This window comes from Herpailurus yagouaroundi, unplaced genomic scaffold, assembly GCF_014898765.1.
Source record: "Herpailurus yagouaroundi ecotype Mexico unplaced genomic scaffold, PumYag 159, whole genome shotgun sequence".
Lineage (NCBI taxonomy): Eukaryota > Metazoa > Chordata > Mammalia > Carnivora > Felidae > Herpailurus > Herpailurus yagouaroundi.
This window is the reverse complement of record NW_024412400.1, coordinates 80253807-80276691: the sequence shown is the minus strand read 5'-3', so window position 1 is coordinate 80276691 and position 22885 is coordinate 80253807. Positions and strand designations below refer to the sequence as shown.

General features: G+C 42.0%; 1 protein-coding gene across 7 annotated transcripts in view; it reads right to left on the bottom strand.

Moving 5' to 3' along the window:
• Positions 1 to 22885, bottom strand: part of LPP (LIM domain containing preferred translocation partner in lipoma) — a 692086-nt gene that overhangs the window by 162841 nt on the left and 506360 nt on the right. For all 7 annotated transcript variants that reach the window (XM_040481153.1, XM_040481156.1, XM_040481155.1 and 4 more), the window contains one exon: positions 2002 to 2128. In XM_040481153.1, the coding sequence (XP_040337087.1) occupies positions 2002 to 2128 (127 nt within the window). The remainder of the gene's footprint in view (positions 1 to 2001; positions 2129 to 22885) is intronic.

Here is a 22885-nt window from a genome sequence, read left to right as displayed (position 1 = left end):
AGCACAAATACCATCTATGTTCAATTTTCCTTATTGGTATGTATTTAGTTGCTATGATATTTGAGGCATATAGACATGTTATGTTAGTTGCTTTTTATTTTTAATCTACCTTAATATGGTAACCTTATTTTTTGCTTTTAACATGATCTTTTAAAAAGTTTACCTTAGATTCCAATATAAAACTTTTCCCCATATCAAGAACAAGAGTATGATACACTCTTGGTATATTTTAATATAACTAGAGACTCTTTTAAAATAACTATTCTCCATGCATTTGTCCTATCAAGTTATGTTTAGCTTTTAGTTTTGTTGTATTTCTTTGGATTAGTGCTGTTTCTATAGGAACTACTAGTGTTGATAGAAATTCGAGAAATCATTTGCTGCACACTCTTGATTTACCAAGGTGGGAAATAGGGCTTAAGCAGATGGAGCACATTTCAATGCTGCTTAGCTAGTCAAGGGCACAGAAAAGACCAGAACCAGAATTAATTACTCCCCCTATTGACCTATACCCTATATATAAATCAGTGCTACATTTTTCATATCCTAACCCATTCCATCTATGGCGTGGCTTTGGATCAGGGCCCTCAGTTCACCGAATAGTACATATTCCCAAATAGGAAGCAAGGGGGAGACACAAAAATAGTAAATGTCAGGAAAAATAAAAGCCCTGTGTAATGTTTCCACCTCTGTGCCTCTGCTGCTGCTCTCCCCTCAATGTAATATCCTCTCTCCACATGTCCCCAAAACGACACTACTCAAACTGTGGTCCATGGATGGGTGTTTAAGAAATGTTTATCGCCCTGCAGTGGAACGAGTACAAAAACAGGGAGTATTTAGAAAATAATATAACACTTTAATAGAGTAACACATCCCTGTTAGATCTCATAATGGTAAAACTTGGCCTTCCATTTTGTATTGTTTTTATTTCATTTTCTTAGCGATTAATTTTAACTGTGCTCTATACAAATACTGGTCTCCGACAGATGGAGAAAGAAACAGTTTTCATCACAGAAAGTTTGGGAGGCACTGCTTTAAAAGGGCCAGGTTCAGGTGCCACCGATTCCCTTAGAAGGCATTCCTAATGTTCCTGATGAGTAGAGATTTTAAATTTTATAATATTTAACATAAGTCTCTCTTATGCCTCTTATGGTTTTCTACCAAGATTAGTCATTACTTATGTGTTTTTCTTATCTCTCCTGAATAATTACAACCTCCCTGAGTACAGGTTATGTATTCATAACACCTCTTAATTGGCATTCAGTTCATAAATTCACATTACACTAACGGACTGGATGAAATAACCATTCATAATTATTCACAGATTTGGAGAGGGGAGAAGGTTGAAAAAAATACAGTGGGACATCTTTTCCTAAACTTTCAGAGGGGAAAGAATTGAAAGTACAGAATTTAGACACTATCCAATTCCGTATTTTGTATATAAATATTTATGTACTTATTTATTTAAAATGTTTATTTATTTATTTTGAGAGAGAAAAGGGGGGTGAAGAGAGAGGGAGAGACAGAATCCCAAGCATGTTCCACAATGTCAGCGCAAAGGCCAACATGGGGCTCGATCTCACCAACCATGAGATCGTCACTTGAGCCGAAATCAGGAGTCTGACGCTCAATCGACTGAGTCACCCAGATGTCCCTGCACGTATATAAATATTTAGACCAGTGAGGAGCCTGAACACATACAGAAATCCTATTTCTGCCTAATTTAGAGAAGCTTACAAACTGTCAAAAATTAGTTTTAAAATCAAATTTGTATTCCAAGAAACTGTACAATACCCTTGTGCTTTTAGTATGAGCTGAACAGATATCACATTTATGGCAGTCTCACAAAGCAATTTCCAGAACCTTCCATTTTGTGCATTCGAACTCCAATGCATCTAGACCCAAATCGTTTGCCAGTGGAGATGCTGATACTCCTCATTATCAATTAAGAAAAACCGAACAAGGCATTCACTTCAGAAGCCAGCTCTCAACCCCACTCACCAAAGTATTCATCAGCAGGTGGATTTTCCATATCATACAGCATCTTCTTGGTTAGGTGTTCGAGCTCATCTTCAGGGCGGAATGAAGGGGGAACAGCTGGAGGCCCCATGGATCCTGTTTGTCCACTCTGAAAGGCAGAAAACACACAGTTAGTTCTTTAAATGCAATCTAGACAATCAAAGCAATCAAGTAGCGTTTGCATTGTACAGGAGAAGGTACTGGACATGGCTACTAAGAGATCTGGGTTTTAGAATCAGTTTTAACATTCTTCGGTGTCTGATCTTGGACACATCATTGTCAGTATTCACCTGTCTTAGTGAGATGAGTCATCTACCGGGCTTTAGAAAACCATGTTTACAACAGTAGGAATCTATTGCATTCAGTAATTGCTAAGCAGTCACTACGGAGCAGTTGTATATTTATAAAAACAAGATGAATAAATTGAGCTTCCCCCCTTATGGAGTTTACAGTCAAATGAGAGGTACAGGCACATTAATAATTAAAGATAAAGCAACTTTAGGAACTGCACAATCAGGGTACATAAGGGACCTCTCATGTAGCCTGAAAGGAAGTATTCCAGAGAAGAGGCAGGTGCAGACTAGGACTTATTCAGCTAAAAGGCAGGAAACTTATAGGCAGCGGTTCTTATATTCAGGTGAGAAAAGGCTAACTGGTTTAAGGAGCTCCTGGCAGTTGTGTATTTCTGCAGCTTGTACAAAGCTTGAGATAGGAGATGGGATGGATCTGATGGGGTACAGGGGGGCAGAAAGTCAATGGCCTTGTGTTCTGGTTAAGGTGGTTGAGTAGCTTTTCCCCCTAGTACTACAAACAGCCACATACCAAATGGGGGAGGTAAATCAAAAGCACTGACACTGGGTTGGTGTTTAAATAGGTGAGCGAGCCAGAATTATAGCACTGTCAGGGAGTCAAGTGTCAGGGGAAAGATTACCTGAGATGTTTGACCAAGAATCCAAAGTATGTAGAGAAAAAGGAAAGGCCAGATGCCAGATGTAAAGTAGCTTTGCATGATGTAAATAAAAGGGAATGTATAATGTATAATTCTGTTTTCCTTTGCGTATGTTATAACTTTGACCATTCCCGGTATCACACTCCAGCATCTTTAATCAATGTGCTTATAACAGAAAAACGTATAAAAAGTTAAGAAATGGGGCACCTGGGTGGCTCAGTTGGGTTAGCATCCAACTTCGGCTCAGCTCATGATCTCAGAGTTAGTGAGTTCAAGCCCCGTGTGGGGCTCTGCGCTGACAGCTCAGGGCCCAGAGCCTGCTTCGGATTCTCTGTCTCCCTCTCTCTCTCTGCCCCTCCCCTGCTTGTGTGCATGCTCTCTCTCTCAAAAATAAATAAATACACATTTTTTTAAAAAGTTAAGAAATAATGATGTCCATGACGACTAATGGAGAAAGCCGGGACTGAGAATGTAAATTCTTCTTACTTTTATGTTTTTAATTTTTAATTTAAATCCAAGTTAGTTAACATATAGTGTAGTATTGGTTTGAGGAGTAGAATTCAGGGATTCATCACTTACATATAACACCCAGTGCTCATCCCAACAAGTGCCTCGTTAATGCCCATTACCCATATAGCTCATGCCCTCCGCCCCACCTCCCCTCCAGAAACCCTCAGTTTGTTGTCTGTATTTAGGAGTCTCTTATGGTTTGTCTCCCTCTCTGTTTATGCATCCTTAAGTTGTTATCAAGAATTTCTCCTTTCATGAACAGTTTACAAGAATCACTTCAACAAAACTTATAGCTGCATATTCATCCACCTGTTCTCCTCCCTATACTAAATGAGTTCTTAGATGTGAAAATCCTACAAAGCACAAATACCTGTACAAATGTTTCATCCTTACTACCAACATGTATTTCAACCACTCCAAGATACATGTTGATTATTTGTGTGATGTCTGAGGCATAAAACGCCACCTAAGCCTATGTCAAGTTGTTACTTGGCACCTATTTGGACCTTTCTCTATATTTTTCATTTTTTAGGTATTTGAAATGTACAGGAGGTTGCGAGTATGGACATGCAGAAAGCCTTTAAAAGGCCCTCAATTTTTGTTTATGTTGGTTACTAATCTTACATTGGGATTTTATTTCATTGTTGGACACAATCTGGATGGAGAACGGACAACAGTGAATAAACCACGGTATGTGGCCGGTGACAGAGACAAAAAAAAAAAAAAAAAAATAGAGCTGCATGCTGGAATCTTTTATTCATTGTGAGACAAGGAAATTTAACATCCAAAAAGATCAGGGCAGGGCTAGTTATGATAAACCCAGGACAAGAGCCCATCCTAGACTCATTTATTCAATAAACATTAAATGTTAAATTTAAGGTCTCCTCTAAAGTGCAAATAGCATTTGAACATTGGAGGAACGATTTGCTAGTGATATTAAACTTTAAATGGCACAGATGTTATCACTTCTAGGAAAATTTTGCAGAAATAATCATAAAGTTATATGACCAAGGCCAGTCACAGGAACCATATTTGAAAAAAAAGGAGGAACCTGAAGTAACAATGTAACTATTCATCCACGGGTAAGAGGTCACTTAAATGCACAATGATAGATACATACAATGGAATGTGAAAAGCTTTTAAAAGGGTACATTACAAATCTATCTGCAAGGTACGAAAAGGTGACATGGCCATGCGATCAAAGGAAAAGATCTAGTTATAGGACAGGAAGTGTAAATTATGGCCCCATTTTTGTAAAGTAAGTACAGTTTAATTATGTACTGTTCTTTTTTTTATTTTTATTTTTAAAATTTTTTTTAACATTTATTTATTATTGAGAGAGAGAGAGAGACAGAGCATGAACAGGAGAGGGGCAGAGAGATGGGGAGGCACAGATTCCAAAGCAGGCTCCAGGCTCCGAGCTGTCAGCACAGAGCCCGACTCGGGGCCTGAACTCACAAACTGGGAGATCATGACCTGAGCCAAAGTCGGTCGCTCAACTGACTGAGCCACCCAGGTGCCCCTATGTACTGTTCTATATATAGGTTGGAAAAAAAGTCTGAAAGGACATACACTCAAGTGTTAAAGGGGATTTATCTCTGGGTTTGGAATCCCGGGGACCTTTCAATTTCTAAGTTTGTGTTTCTTTTACAATATGTAATTCTACTTCCGCAATCCATGAAGTACAACTTTTTAAATGCAAGGAATTCAAGCGACAAAGATATGTCAGATACTAGCAAAGCCCTGGAACAGGCTTCCAGCCCAGGTCAGATGGGGGCCCTGAGAGGAGCAAAAGGCCAAAGGTGGGACGTGTTGGGTGTGAGTGGGAAAAAAGGCAAGTGGTTCTGTGTTTAAGACTGAAGAGGCGAAAGAAAGGAAGGGCCAGCTAATGACTACCATGCCGTACCGGATGCTGAGGGCCTCCCTAGGGGCCAAGGGCTCTGGGCCCTGTGTGAGACCACAGACAACTCTGAAAACCTGATGAGCTGAGCTCCCTTTTGGCAGAGAGAGACTGACATCCATAAAAACGCACACTGAATTTACTTATAGTCTCAGGAAGCTCACAAGCCACGGGAAACATGTCTACAGACCCTCAGGTAGGAATGTCCAGGCAACAGAAACCGCAGTAGGGATTTTCAGCAGCGAGGTGAGCTAATCAGATTAGAAAGTTCTCTCTGGAGTACAGGGAGGATGAGAGAGCCATGAGACTGGAAGGAGGTGGGGAGCTTATCCTAAAATATGTGTGGCCAGAGAGTGAAGGGACTTGTGAGGTGGTGACTTTATGGTTAGAGACAGAGGTTTAACTCAGGCACTGGCTTGGGGTCCTCAGGTGAGCTTGTGAACCCTGGATGACTTCAGATTCCCTTCTGTAGAATGGGCCTGTCCAGGTTATCTCGCAGTTGCTAAGAGGATTGAAATCAGAGAGCTTTTGCATGTCATGCTATAGACAGCCTACCTACTTTCAAACCATGGTCACAAAGGGACTCTCTCTGGACCTTCAACCTGGCTCTGAGGGAGGGGATAATCCCAGTTCAGGTGACAGAATTGAAGGCATGGATGGGAAGCTGACCTACATCATGTTTTCCAGACTTGCAATAAGGAGAAAACTTGAGCCCCAAAGAGGGTGTCATCTGACTCCAAAAGCCAGGCATTTTTTTCCAACCAAACATCGCTTCCCATGGAGAAAGTGGAGAAATGTCTGAAATATTACCTGTAACGTCATTGGCGTTGGCTGTTTTATTTTAAATCAACAACCATTAAGGAAAACCTGATAACTCCTGCTCCCAGTCTTAGGGCAGACCCTGAGGGAATGGACACACTTTAGCATTGTGTGGCCCTAATATACATGCTTTTGCCTTTTAACATAAACAGTGGCAGCGGCAAGGCCAGGTTTGTCCTCTGCCAGCAATTCAGATTCTACCCTTAGCACTTACGTTACCAGGAGAGGTTATTTCCAAGTACTCCCCTTGTCAGGACTTCATAGATTTGAAGAAAAATATGCCATTCCTTTCATTCTCCAATTACTCCCTATTAGCTTTGCAATACAGTTTCTGAAGTACCACATTTGGAAAGTCACTTTCCTTTTCTTTTACATTCTAATCCCCTATCATGCTAACCTTGGATTCCCGGTATTTCGTATGAGGAAGGACCCCAAGACGACATCTCTCCCAGTGCTTGTGAACGTTATTTGGCCACAGAATTTCGTCCCTGCTCCGCCCCTGGCCTCCATCCCCAAACAGTGCACAAAATTTAACATGCATGAAGAATACTTATTGGTAAAAACACAGACCCCTTAGTGTCCATGTGTCTGTCACACCAAGGAAGACACCCAGGGCTTTCTTTGAAGTTCAAGTCCTGTAATTACTTTAGGGTTTCTCTCACTTCAATTTCTCTTTCTCAGTAGCACTCAGAACGCAGTGCATCCTAAGATGCGCAATTCATCTTTTGATAAGCAGCTCCCAGCATTGTGCTTGGGTAATAGAATATAATGGAAAATTTGTGGGGTGGGGGCTGGAAGGGATGTGTTGGATTGTACTGTTTTTTATTTCTTCAAACATAGAGACGTGCATGGTATCGGCAATATACTCACTGCAGCATAATAATAATTCCTTGCATTTTTGTGACCCTTTTCAAGGTGCCTGTTTTCACATACACGTAATCTCAAATGTTTATGCAACAGCCCTGTGTAATAGGTAATCCTGCGTCATGAGGAAATGGAGGCCCACAGAGGGTAAATGAGCTCCCTCGGTGGAGACCTGACTGCTGCCAGGGGCTGTGAGAGTCAGACGTGTTTCAACGACACCGCAGTGGTCCTCAGTTCCAGGGCCATCTGCAAGCCCTTCTAAGCTCTGTTATTTTGGAGTAATTTGGATTTTTTTCAGAGTAGAGGTTTACTGCTAACTAGTGAAACAAAAGTCCTACATAGCAAACACAAACAAAGCCTCTACACATTCTTATAAGTATCAATATTAATCACTAATATGAGTGTTCTTTGAAATGTCTACCACTCCTAGAAAAGGCAAAAAAACAAACAAAACCCATTATATGACCTACACATGAGTTACTGAGAAGTGGATTTCAGAAGACTGCTTCAAAATTCTCTTAAACATACCTTTCCTAAGAAATTGCCAAGTGCCAAGCACTATCATAAACTCAAATTATTCATGATTCCCGCCTCTGACAACTCATGGTTTAGGAAACAAGAGACATGAAAGTAGAAAATTACAGTAAGTGTAAATACTAAGCCACAGGGATGAATTCAATGTTCTGAGATGGGAGAAGGCTACCAGTAAGGATATATCCTCTTAGTTTGATCTTGAAGGATAAATAGATTTTAAACAATTGAAGAAAGAAAAAGAAAGGAAGGAAGGAAGGATGGAAGGAAGGAAGGAAGTCAAGACATTCCAAGAGTAACATGTAGAAAAGAACAGGCATGTTAGAAAAAAAACAAATGTTAAGAAATAGAGGAGGAACAGAGCTAGATGATGAGGTTAGAGAAATGACCTGTGGTCAATGTCTACACTGTTTTAGGAAACAGAGAACCATCAGGAGATTTAGAACTGGGTGTTCGCTTTACTAAAGACACATTTTGGAAATATACATATTGGGAACATCTTCAAACACCAAGGCCAATGATGCCTTAAAAATGCAACCAGACAGCATGGCATTTCTGAGCAATTTAATGGCTATTATGTTTAAGGACCCTGATATTCATTAAGTGAGCAGAGACCGCTACCTGCTCGCGAAACTGACTTCCTCCTCTTTCTGAGCACATGGCTGGACTACAGTTTCCATTCTCCATCGCAGTTAGATGTGGCCGTGGGAGGCACGAGAAAGGAGAAACACACCCTGCGGAGAGCGATCCACTGACCAGGCTGGTCTGCCTCAAACTGTTACAGAAGGGAGACTGGGAGGAAATATGCTCAAAGGTTCATGGTTGAAAGTAATGGGAGACTGGTTTATATTCTTTCTATTTTCCTATATTTTAATTTTTTTACAATAAAGTTTTTTACCCTCAGATAAGGAACAAAATTTTTTTTCTTGATACAGAAGTGTCAGAAAATGGAAAATGTCCAAGCATCTGCAACTGGTTCCTCTCTGTCATGGTTTTTTTCTTGCTAGAGGCCCAGGTGATAATATTCCGGGGAAGGCTTATTATGAATACTGTAGCCAAATTTGGATCTAGGTCCCTGGTAAAAGTTATGGGTGAGGCTGTACAAAAATGAGGACTATTTCTGCAAACAAACTGATATGGATGGAATCCTTGGTGAGCGTGGAAACTGCCAGATTAAGAATAACACAAATAACAATATCCATCACATTTATGTAACAATGATGGTATTTGAAGTGTTTTACATATTCTTACATAGGAACCCATAAGCACAGAAGAGCTTATTTATCTCTCTAATCTGTGTTCTGCCTTTAACGGGTCCAGTAATTTTGATCAAATCATTTCTATTCCCCGAGCCTTAGTAGCGTTCTGTGCAAAATGATGTTTTCAAAGATTCCTTTGATTCTACCCTATCTTATTTTTGTGCTCATAATATGCAGGGCATATATCATTACAGATATTTATAGGGAAATCACAGATAATTCATATTTTCGGATACTTTGTAGTCTATAAAAACAGACACACACTGAGTAAGTGGAAACATCATCATTAGAGATTTCCATTTACAGGAGGATTTAAACCACTTGTCAGCATCCCCTGAAACAATCTAGAACTTCATTCAGCATTCTGAATCTGAGTAAGCAGCTGGCAGGTCACAGGGTTTCTGCAGCCTACTGAACTTTCACTACATGTAGGGCATGAAAATCAAGAACAAACAAAGGTTAAACGCCCGATGCTCACCCCTCCTCGGGGGGAGCCAAGAAGAACTTCACCATCCCTCCTAAATGCAACAAGAAGCATAGTAAGCAGCCTGCACTGGGGTGCAAACAGTGAAGACCCCAAGGAGAACACCCACCACCTTCAATCTTTGTCACCGCCGATTTACTATTTAAATATATGCGTTAAGGATCCATTTTACAAAATGGCTACCCTCTCTTTGTCATCATGCCAGCTTCCTGAGTGACTGTGATACTGACCTCGGTGTGGGTCATTTTTCTCCTGTGAGTGCTGACCCACCATTCATTCCCTAGTTACAAGGTGCTAGATAACTTGAACTTAGTACAAATCTGAACCTTACCAGAGAAGCACCGCCCAGGCAGATAAACACTGGGAAAAGACAGCCAAGATATTCAGAGAGATTACATGATAATGAATACTCTATCACTCGGGGACCAGAGCTGCTCACTTTTCTTGTCCATTTGTAATGATGTACAAGAGGTTCCTTCTCTCAGAGGGAAAATAACTTCAATTATGTGTTCTTGAAAAAAGAAACATTGAAATTATCTTCTTTCAAAAGGTAGAATTAGTCCCATTTTGGAGCTGAAAGCCTGCCAGAAAAAAATATATTTCTGATATTTTCCTTCTTTTTTTCCCCCCTCCTATTTAACTGTGTCAAGTTTGCAGTTGGCAATTTCCTGAGGCTGCTTCTCCTTTCTGACTCTCACTGAATTATCATGCTGTACTCTCGACGTCTTACTTTTAATGGAAGGAGCACCCTTTCAGGCCAAGGGCCGAAGATTTGCTGCACACCCACTCTGCTTCAGGTTAAAAGCAGTGAGTGGGCCACAGGGAAAGAAGGGGCAAGGGGAACTGCCTATTAGCAACTAGAAACCCATAAATGAACGCTCCTCACGGTTGCATAGGAGCAGAAAAACGTGTTCTTAGGCCTTCTATTCTTAACTCCTATTTTCTTGGAGAATGCGTAGCAAGGCTGCAAGGAGGGAGACCCAGAAGTTTTGACTTTAAAAGTTGATTCTAACGTTGAAACCCATTCCAGTCAGCTTTCCACTTTCGGAAGTGTAATACTCTTACAACTCTTCCGCATATTCCCTTTCCTATGCCAAACACCGATGCCTCCAAATCACCATTCTTAAACCAGATTGGGAGCCACAGCCAACGACGGACAATTCTGAGTTATAGCGTGGTAGATGTTACGGCAGCCAGGGGGAAGTACCAGGCTGGGCTGTTGGCGCACAAGGGTGCGACCCTGACGAAGTCTGAGCAAACAGAAAGCGGTTCCTCTCCACGCCCACCACTCGCAAACAGGTAGCCTCAAGAGTTCCAGGGCTTGGAACATGCATGTTCCCAGGCCTGACATCTAAGGTACACTTTCAGTCCTCTGGTGTTTGTTTCTCTACTTTTGATTTTCTCACCCACCAACTGGAAGTTAGTAACGTCTATTTCATATGAAGGACCTTTGTAAGATATTAACCCTCACATAGATGGCAGTTCTAATTACCAGGAGGGACAGCATACAAACCACTAACAAAGATGATTTTCTTCTTGGAAGTAGAATGTCCGCAGAGTCATATGCTCTCCCAAGTAATGCTCTGCTTCTGTACTTGCTGGTGAAGCACTTCAGGGTAGTCTATCTGAACTTCACATTAACTGTGTTAGCGATAGGTGGGATTCCCCTGAGTTCTTTTGACTACAGACCTTGAAATACACACCATTCACTGAATGTACGTTTTGCTGGCTCTCCGAATGGTCAACGGTTCCACGTGTTAGCCTTTCGCACCAAAAGATAAATTGTACAGCGAGGCTCTCGTGTTGGGCTCCTTGGAAAAAGTAGCCTCCCTCATGTTTCCCTGCCTCGATGAGTTTCAGGCAAAAAGAGACCCAACTACAGATGCTGTCCCACGTGGTAGGAAAGAAGTAGGAAAGGTGACAGGCAAGAAACCCAGATCCTCAGCATCATGGAGAAGGAAGATCAGAGATCTCTTGCCAATCTAACTCACAGTTCCCATTTCATTGTTCTCAGGCAGGGCCTCCTTAAGGGAGAAAATGACTTGCCTCCATGGGGTGATAAGATCTCTCTCATTTTACTCCTCTCTTATATATGCTGTTCCTACCCAAGGCTAAAAGAAGCTGTTTCCACAATACTTTAGCTAAAACACACATGCATCCATCCTCCCCCATTAATTAGGACTTATGCATGTAACGTATAAGGGATTAGCTATAATAACGGCAAGGCAAATACAAGACATTATCTCCATTGGTAGGTTTCACCTCAATGAGATGCAAGGCATAAATGTTTGATGAATGGAATGAACTGTCGTTCAAGGTTGTTTTCAAACTAAACCAGATCTTGGTCTTAGCTATGCCCCATCAGTGCCTGGCAGTGACTTCTGGGGGGATGGTTCATCTCCATTTGGTTGCCTGGGACGATGCTAAGAGAGCTAGGTGCTCCAACATTGGGAAAAAAAAAGTTTTACCACCACAAGCTGATTTCTATCTGTTGTCCCACAGAAGAGCTATCCTCAACCAAAAGCTACATTTTTAATAAAACTGTATCAGACATCACAGTGTCTCTCTTAACAGGACTCTGAATCTGACTGTGGTTCTAATCCACTGTGTTCAAAATGGGGTTTTACCAATTCCTTAGCCTGTCTCATAATTCTTGCCATTATCATGCTAAAAAATGGGAAGCTATTAAAAGAGAACATGTAATATTTACAAATGAATAAAAACATATATGTAAGAGTGCCAGTGTGAGTGTCTATGTAAGTAGGGATCAAAAAGCAGATACTAGAGGGAACTATACCAAAATGTTAATAGCTCATGCTAGGATGGTGGGATTATGAGTAATTTAATTTTTTTACTTATAATTTTTAAATTATCTACATTATTTATAGTGAAAATGGATGACCCTTAGAAACTCATAAGTAGACTTTATAAAACGTGGGATTTCTGTCTTTTCTTTAGTATTTTCACATATGAAGCCAGAAGGGAATGGACAACCTGACGTGGCGACAATTTGTTGAAAACAGTAAAGGCACCTAGATTTTCAGTCTGATATGCACAGAAACACTTTCCTACTGTACAAGCTGTTTCTATCTAGTGGGCTTGACAGATGCCTGAACGTGACACAAGACACTGAAATAACATGCAAATCAGTTTTTCGGTTTTGATATGCAAATATGACGCTTGGCACATCACTTTCCATGGCTGAGGTAAATTTCTGTTTTTGAGTTTTTCGTGGGAAATGCACGCCAGCCAACAAATGGTTAACTCCCCATATTTCACCTAACACAAGGTGGTTTTCATTTGAGTCAGAAAGGTTCTTGCTCAGCGATCCAAGGCACTTCGGATGCAGAGAAAGGGCGTGTGTTTTGATTGGTAACAATGCCAACGGCGGCTGCAAACAAGTGTGCCCTCCAACAGACGCGTGGATCACGGTGGATTTCTGGGCCCCGGCGGGGAGGCAGGAGGTGTCTCAATGAGAGTAACAGAGAAACAGTTTGTTGCCTGACCCGCAAAAATCAAATCAAAGTAGTCCAACATTGTGGGAAGATTAGCTTCTGGCTGGAGATGAAGAAGAAGGAGTCAAAAGTCCTTGCTCCTAGGCTATTTGAGTGGTGTAGAAAACTGTAGTCTCTGGTGAAAACTACATTAAATTATCCACAAATACTAGTAATGAGGCATTAAGGCAATCATCGAGATGATTGAGATACATCCAGTTCAAGGACTTCATAAACCAGTCAGGCAGTCGAGGCTCATGAACGAGAAATAAAAGAATGAAGCAAAGCATTGACTGTTGATGGTAGTCAGTATGGCTTAGACACCTGAGACCATAAGCCCTCGGGGCTACCTACCTGCTTGGGTTCAAATCCCACATCCCCTACTTACCAACATCGTGACCCAGGGCAAGATGTTTCATTTGACTAAATATTAGTTGCCTTGATCATACAATGGGGTCAGTTGGGTTTCCCTCATGAGTTCAATGAGAAGGTCCATGTAAATCATTTGCTGCCTTCACTAATTAAGAAATTATTATTATCCTCAAAGATATGCTATGTTGTATAAATATCACGTGAACAGATCAATGGATAATATGGATTCAGAAGAAAGAGAGGTTACGCTGGACTGGAGCATACCAAAAACATGCCAAGAGGATCAGGGGGCTTGATTTTAGGACCTGAAGGAAAGAGAGAAAACGCTTTGTAGTTCTATGCTCCTTTCTGGCCAACGAAGAACCCCGGTATAACACTCACACACACTAGATTTCAGTGAATACTTTCCAGACCATGAGAGTGTGTTTTCTATAAGAAGAAACAAACCAAGTTAGTGGTTTAAGTGACTATGTTAAGTGACTTAGCCAAAATCACACTCATAGTATGTGTCAGAGCCAGGGGTTAAACATGAGTCTTCTGATCCAAGCTCAGTGTTTTTCCACTAATTTACAGCTGCCTCTATATATTCATTTAGAGATATGAAACTTACATGATCTATCATAAAGGTTAATCAAGACAGTCAACCTCACTGATTAAAGCATGATGCTAATTATATCAGAGGTTGGAGACCAATGTGGCCCCTTCTACTTTCAGAAACATTGATTGTGGTGTAATGGAGAAAGTGTGGGCTTCAGAAGCAGACAAATCTGGGGCAAATAGCAAGTTATACCACTTCTTTTGTATATAACATTTTTTTTAAATGTCTCTTAGCACTAGCTTCTGCATCTGTAGATGGGGTTAGGGGGCAGATAGGAGAAAGGGAATGCCCCACGTTAGGGCGATTGTGAGTAATATCTAAAATGATACATGCTGCATGCTAATATGTAACAGCTACTCATGACTTGTATTAAATGCTCCCAAACAATCCATCAGATCGGAGCTCCGGATGTCTTTCAAATGTGGCAGGAAGGTGGATCAGGAAAAATGGGTGACTCAGTGTCGTTCATCAATACTGTGGCAGAGGGAACACGAGCACACTCTGATAGTGATTCGAAAGACCAGCAACTTTAATGCTTCTAACGGATTACCAACCATGATTCAAATAACAGTAATTCTCTTGAAGGGATATCCCTCTCCATAAACTCTGGAAGGTGGAAACGCATAAGTGTTTAACTTATATATTTATCGAGGTATAACCGATGAGACCGAAAATAAGTAAGGAATACGGAGTGGGTAGCAGGCAACAAGCAATGTTCAAAATATTTTACATTAACTCATTTACTCATCACAGCCACCCCATCAGATGGTCACTATTCCGATTTTACAAGTGAGAAAACTGAGGCACAGGGATCACCCTGACTGTACCTGGGAATTTGGGATTTGAATCTAGCCATCGACTCCAGAAAGGGCATGTTTAATCACCACACAAAGTGCCTCAGCTGCTCGACTCATCTGCATTTTATCAGAGGGATTTTCTGATATTTTTTTTTTTCAGGAGAATTTGATCATATATTACAAAGCCTTGAGCTATCAGAGGAACCCTTCCTAAGGACAAATACTACATTTTATGATGTAGTATTTCCTCTTTGTAGAAGGATGGCAACCGAGAAAATAGCAAACACCCTGGGCAATCCTGCTGCAGAGGGACCGAACACGGGACTTTGAGAGGCACGGTCATTTTTGAGGTCTTCACTCAGGATTCACCGGGCGAAGTAGAACTGCCCTTCAAAAGGCTACTTACTTAAAGGAAACAAAACAAAAACAAAAAAGACTACTTCCTTCATCAGTCTCTGATACAAGCCGGAGTGTTAATGCCAAATCTTAAAATAGTCAAAGGAAATGATAAATAGCACTGTACTGGAAGGTGGGCCAAGGTAAACTCCTGCAGAAGACACTAATACTCTTGCATGTGAAAACTAAAAGATAATGCTATGTTCTAGTGACCAAGGTAATATTTTTTGTCTGCCGGGTTATGGCCTAACCATGAGTGACGTACTATGAAAGTATCCCGTTGTACGAGAGCTAGAGCCTTTCCAAAACGTGTCTATTTGGGAGGAAACTTCTGATCCTTGCAGACTCTCGGCAAATTTTAGAAACAGTAGACACACTAGAGATCACTTAGTGGTAGATGCGTCACTTTATTAATACCACAACAACCAAGGGTCCAGAAGGAAACTGAGTTTCCCAAGGTCACCTAGAAAACGAGTGGTGGAATCACAAGGAAAGCTCAAATCGGAGAAGCAGGACTAAGTCAAAACCAGTTAGTTCACTTTCTACCATGAAAGACTCGCGGAGACAGTGATGCATTCTTGATGCCCTATAAAGTATGTTCATTCTTGGCAAAAATTTTGGGAGCCCTAATCTACATTTATGCAGCATTCTGAGCTCCCAAGATGGAAGTTGCTATAAAGTGAAAATCATTGCTGTTATTCTCAGCGAGCCTACACAGGCTGCCAACAGCTGGCACAGACAGATGTGGTCCACAGAGATTCTGTCAGCCTGGGCTGGTACCATCCCCACACAAGGCTCCTTTCCCTCCGCTTAGCAAAGGGTGTTTCTCCTCAGTTTATGCTGACCCTGTGAGCTTCTTGTTGCTACAGGTGAGCTCAGAGTCCTAACCAGGCTGGCTTTAATCCCTCCTCTCTCCTTTGTATCAGCTACTGTTTCCTAATGACATGCCTTTCAGAGGTACTTGTCACATGGCGAGAATCTTCGTCTGGGGTCTCACACAACGTGTGAAGATTATACAGTAACATTTGTGGAATCATCACTCTGTACGTACGTTTTCTCCTTTAACCTCTGGAGTAATCCAATGACATAAATTCTTTTGCTTCCTCCCTTTACTGATGAGGAAACACACAGAGAAGCTAAATAATGTGCTAAAAGTCACCGAGCTAGTATGAGGAAGAGCTAGGATTTGTACCCAACCAGAAACTGTCTCCCAACTTCCAGTAACTAGATATTAAGACCCAGAAGGATGGGGTCCAAAGTGTCACTCCAGTCATAATGAAATGGTTTGATATAATTAAGTGCCATAAACATGCAAAAGGTTATTACTATAACACCACCATAAATATCATCAAAAACTCTGTACCCATCTCTGTCATTCTAACTCTGCAGTGTAATAGGTAGGAAGCAAGTTATTACGGATTCTATTCTTATTTTAAAAAAAATAATTTAATGTTTATTTATTTTTGAGAGAGACAGAGTGTAAGCGGGGAAGGGGCAGAGAGAGAGGGAGACACAGAATCCGAAGCAGGCTCCAGGCTCCGAGTTGTCGGCACAGAGCCCGATGCGGGGCTCGAATCCACAAACTGTGAGATCGTGACCTGAGCTGAAGTCGGATGCCTAACCGACTGAGCCACCCAGGCGCCCCTCTATTCTTTCTGTAATAAAAAAAAATATAATGCAGCGACTGATCTAGGTCATTCAGCAGTGCCTCAGCCCTCAGGAAAATGCTTAACGTTATGGACTCAGACTTCAATGCTTCTTGGATATAAATATGGGAGCCTTGTGGCAAACAAGTAACTAGATGTTACAGTACATGCATCATGTTAAGGATAGAACTGTTTCACTTACTAGATGGGACTTAGAAAGCTTCTAATAACACAAAAAGGTAGCCTAACTGAGATGTTTGTACATAATACATTTATTCAAAGTACATTTGTTATGTGCCTAGTAAGTATTAGTGCTAAGGAAATAACTAAAACTTGGGTCCTTCCCTCTAGGAAATATAATAGGAAATATTAAACATCTGGAAATATCCAAAAATAAAATATCCAAAGTAAAATGGTTTAATCCCTGCTGTCAGAACACAGGAGGTGGCTGAAGCCGGGGGGATGATGGGACACTCATAAGAGAAGGTGGCCTTTTAATCAGGTCTTAGACAAAGATGGAATTCATGCATCCAGAGACGTAACAAGATGTAACATCCAGAGCCGTGAAGACCCTAGGAAGTACACAGGAGAGTCAAGTTGAAAAGTTACCATCTTTCATCCCAGGTAAAAACACGTGTAACTGACCTCCTGCTCTTATGTATCTCTGTGTTCCTTTTGGGTGATATCATTGTCTGTGCTGTGCATGAAGATGTCAGGAATATTTTAGTGAAAGTGAGGGAGCTGTCTGCTGATACAGTCATCCCATATACGAGGCCACATGGGGAAACAGGTCTGCAGATCAGCCCAGGACCTTGGCACAGCAGGTCAACTGAAACACACGCTTTTTGTGCTGCTGATATTTAAAAAGGGGTTGCTTTGGGGCACTTGGCTGGCTCAGTCGGCAAAGCATGTGACTTGATCTTTGGGTTGTGAGTTCAAACCCCATGCTGGGCATAGAGCTTACTTAAAAAAGGGTCGCTTTACCGAGAGGCTGAAGAAAGTGAGCCACAAAGTGGTTGTGATGATTTCTGATGCTAACAGCTCGATGCCTGGAGGAGGGCCAGGGCGGAGAAGCCCTGGGATTTTGCTGCACAAGCTGTGCTGCCGTACAAGGGAGAGGGTCATGATGGAAGCTGGCTTTGATTGTCTGTTTGTTCATTTGTTTTTGCAGGTTCCATGGTGTCACGTGCTGTTTTTACATAAAAGCATGGCTGTGAGTTTCCAAGTGTCCGTTCTATCTGCTCCTAAGGTATCCCCGTTCCAGGGGATCTGAGGCACTTATCACATGAAGCCAGCATTATCATAAAAACCAGACTGAAACAGCTCAATGTGTCTTCCTGCCTCTGTTACTTAATCCTTTATCTCAGTAACTAGGAGTCAATAATTTCTTTTTCTGACTAAGAACACATGTAGAAGATAAGGACAGGAAAGCCTGGCTGTTCTGAGTTCTAGGTCCCTCTTTGCTCAAGGTCGCTGGGTGCTAGCTCATCATTTCCCCTCTCTGAACCTGGTTTCGTCCAACTGGCTTCTTCCAGAGCCAGCGTCTGCTCCCCATGGAAGAAATGGATAGAAGTATTCTAAGGGGTAAAAGAAAGGGTCTTGGATGAAGATAACAACAGTGACAAGAGGTATCCCAAATTAGCAACTCAAAAATGCGCAGGCACTGTACTAAATGGATATTCTAGACATTACGTGTCATATAATGAAACCTCCTTCTACAAATGAGGAAACAAAGGCCCGGGAAAGTTCAGCAGGTTGCCTACAGACTTGTAGGGAGTACGGGAAGGGGGCGAGATTCAAATCCAGGTCTGCGTGGCTCTACTTTTTGTGTTCTTAGTCACCAAACTACCGCCGGAAGAAGGTGAATGAAGTGCAAGGAGAGAAGAATGCCTTGACTATTCTCTTATTCTACCTGTTTCTGACTATAGGGATTTCGGTGAGTATTTATAGAACCCATCTATATTTCACACCGCTATTTATCATCCTTTGAAACGTGTTATTGCTCATGCTCGAAGGGAACATAGAAATTAGGCCAACCTCTAGCTTCCAACTTACAGATTAAAGGGACCTGAACAATTCTGCGGGGGGGGGGGGAGGGGGGGGTGGGACATTAGAAAAATCAAAGTACAGGTGGGAAAGAAGTCAATACTCCTCTTTAAGCAAGTAGAACAGTCCCTTTGAAGCTACATATACTTCACTTTAAACAGTACTTCATACAAGCATCACTATGGCAAATGTAGAAGCTTGTGGATTTAGGTTTACCAAGCTCTAACTTCCAAAGTGAAAGACTAACCCACAGCAAACAGCAAGGAGGCCAGATCGAGACTGAGGTGCCATGCTCTAATAACACACATTGTATCGAGAAGCCAGAGAATAGGATTTAATACTTGTCACACGACCTAGCTTATGTCACATCATCTCTCTAGACCTCATTCGCCTATTCTGGACCAAGCAGGTTCCACTTAAACTCTACAAGGTGGGTTTGAAGATGACTACCCTTGGAAGGATTATATGAATATTTAAGACTTTGGCAAATGTAAATGTTGACAACATGGCCTATGATGGAATAGGTTTATCTTCTGATCATTCAGTGGAAGAGACACAGTGATCTCACAGGTCAGAGAGGCAAATCCATTTTAGCAATCCCATTCTGAATTTCCTAAACTCACTCCCCGAGCCAAAAAGTGAGCTCAGATCTCCTGATATGCTGTCATGTGCTAACCAGACAAAACGTACTAATAATATCTTTCTAAAGTTTCTTTGATGTAAAAGCAAATCCCTTACAGCACAAGAAGCTATATGATTTAGGCAAGTCACTTTGCTTCGGTGCATCTCAATGTCCCTAGTGATGGAATGAATACAGTAAAGGGTATTAATTCCTACAATGGGACCTCAGAGAGACTTTATTAGGAACGAGTGAGATCATGAATGGTGAAAATACTCTGGAAATAATAAAATGTCAAACAAAGGCCAGGGACAGCCAACACTTCCTCTTTAAGCCGCTGTGAGAAGGACTTTGTCACCTGCAAATACAATTGATTTACAGGAGCACAAGCAAATCAACTTCCCCTGCCAAGAAGATTTGTTGCCCTTGGTGAAATAATAGCATTTTGGCCAGAGAGGAAATTTCGTCATATTCTTTTGACTTTGTTTCTGACTTTTGAAAGGTGCATGCCTTGGATTCAGGAACTGAGCATCCGGGACCCAACACTGGCCCTGACCGTAGTTCACAGCCTGGAGTAAGCAACTTGATCGCTGACTGAGCTGAGAGGACACCTGCTAGCTACAGCCCCCAGGCTGAAATCCTTCCGACCAGCCAGGCAGCAGAAGGGGACTAAATGGCTACCATGTGCCCGACACTGTGATATGGAAACAGATTTCCAGAGTTCCTGCTGCATCTAGTGCATTCCATCCTTCCCTCATGTAATCGTTCCCTGTCCTCAGTGGGGCAGGCACAATGAGTCCCGTTTTACAGATCAGTTAGTTAACTGAGGTGAATAGAATACAAAGTCTAGAGCTGGAATTATAATCCAGGTTCCGAAGCTTAACACTTTTTTTTTCAGTTGAATCAAAGTGCCTGCCCTCCAGGAGCTCACAATCTAGTGGGAAAGTCTGAAAGGCAACTCAATAGACTGTGAGCTCCTTGAGGGCAAGGACCGTTTTTAATTCTTGTGTCTTCAGAGCCCAGCATGGCATCTGCCATGCACAAGGTGCTCAAAGGGTGTTTGCTGAACGGGTAAACCATAAGCAGATGTTTTCCCTCTTAAAATGCAAGTCAAATTGTATTACTCCATAGTGCTCAAAACCTCTGCTAACTGCTCTTGGCCCATCCCCTGAGAATTGCTTTTAAAATTCTTTGAAGTCCTGCCTCCACAGCCTTAATGTCCATGATTCACTCCCTTGCACATCCCCCGTGCACCACTTCCGTACCCTGCAACTCTCTTAGCTTTTGGGAGATACTCGACAAAATGTTCGTTGAGTGAACATACAAATATGAGGGGGGATAGATCTGCGTTATATGTAGGTCATGAATATAATAATGCCAAGGTTAGATTTATCCATTAGCAAGCTTCACAGAAGATAAGACAAATGATTTGGGCCATCTAACGTGAAAATCTCAAAGGCTAGATGACATTGCATAGGAAAAATTCAATCCTTTTATTTTTTTACTCTTAATTAGACAAAATACATCAGAACAAAACATTTTTCTTTAAATCAGAGTATGTGCTATGCCAAATTCCATCTTTTCCTAAAGGATATGGGTGCAGGCCAAAAGTCCATCATATAGATTATTGTTTTTCTTCTTCTGAGTACTTAAGGAAAATTAAGTAAATCATTTGGCTTGCGGTGGCTCTCAGCAAGGTCATGGTCCTTCTCCCGCGGTGCTTGGGGCAGTTAAGGTAAGAACTATGTCTTCAAAATAAAGAAACTTTTGCCATCTTTGAAAAGAAGACACCTGGTTAGCCAGGGTGTCATGGGAATAGTTAGGGCCTTGGTCGAGAAATCAGAGCCAGTAGGAAAGCTGGAGAGACTCCAAAGTCATCTCTTCCATCCTTGAACTCAGTATCGAATAGACCGTGGTGTATCACGTGAGGGAACAAGATCTCTGCCCGTGTCGTGCTGTGAGATGTCAGGCATCACTCAGTTTTGCCATCTGTAAAATGAGACGGCTGGAACTGAACTAGATATTCTCTCATAACTTGGAAACTGGAAATGAGAAAGCATGGATAAAAGAGATAAGTTGTGCCCAAGCACAGAAATCTAAAGACTCATAAGAAAGCACCACATGCCTTTCTTATTTTGATAGGAAGCAACGCTAAGAAAATCTCCATCCTTTCAGAGAGCCTAACATTGAGGCTCTCACATCAGTACATGTATTTCACCTCAGCCCACATATGCCAGCTGCCTTTGTTGTTCCTCAGGCTACAGTCTGAGGCCCCTGCCTATTATCTAGTTGAAGATTAGAGGCAGCTTTCACATCCTTGATGCTGAGGCCCCCCTCCTTTCTTTTTGTTTTGTATTGCCTGTAAATGCCACACTGAGAAGAGACCGAGCAGAGGCAAAGCTTCCGCTATGCAGACACTTGCTGGCTCTGTTTGCCATCGATCCTTCTCATGGTTGCTGTAGAGCATATCCATTTCCTCCCTGGGCCCGCCCATCCTCTCAGTCATGGGTTCTTAAGCCTGGTCGCCCATCAGAATCACTTGGGGAGCTTCAAAAAGAATGCCCATCCTCCCAGCCGCCGCCCAAGAACCGTAAGATCAGTATCTCTGGACCTGAAGCTCAGGAATCGGTGTGATTAGGAGGCTCCGCAGATAGCTCTGGCGAGGAAAGGGAGCAAGGACAAGTGTCAGTTTACACGCGGATGTTATACACTCAGTTAACTTCTCTGGGGAATCGTCCATCCGCCCCGCATCCATGATGCCCGTCGGACGTCTCCCCAAAGATATCCAGGAAGAATCACAGGAGAGGTGGTTAGGGACAACATGGAGCCACTCAGCTTAGGATAAAGGAGCTTAGAACTTTCTCCACCTTCCCTTTGTTATCACTGCCTTTGGGATAGGCCTGTGGCTACGTGAAATAAAATCATACGGAGGAAGAGCCATATACTTTGCTTGGCAGGGAGAACCATGTAGTTTGTCTGGCATGATTCATCCTCAAAGCTTCATGTTGTTACCAGTAGTGATAATGGCTACATTTGTTGCGTGGGCGCTTGTGTGCAGGTGAGTATTTTACATAGATTATTGAAGGTAATAATCCCCAAAGCACTGTGAGGCAGGTACAGTTAATACCCCCATTTTAGGTAATGGGGAAACAAGCTCAGGGGAGTGAACGGTGATCGGCCCAGTCTGGCCCAGTCTGACAGACTGGGACTGTCTGGCCATCTATTACTACTCCAGAGCCAGGAATCCTGTATACTAGGCTATGGTGATACCCTGTACATCACCGTCTTCACAAAGGTGGAGGGAGAATGAAACTCTCGGTAGGTGAACATTTGACTCCAAGAGGGGAAAAAAAAAAAAAAAAAAAAAGACATCTTTGGATCTATTCACGTTCCAAAAAATACCCCTGACATCGGCCTAAATAAAGGCCAAACTGGGTGGGGGAAAGGGGAGTGATGGTGGTGGAGGCCGGAAACTGTAAAAAACCTTTAGAAGAAAATCAATTGGTAAATTGAGACAGTTCGTAAGCATCGGTGACAGGACTGGCGGCTGCACTCAGCACAGGCTCTGGAATCAAATGTCCT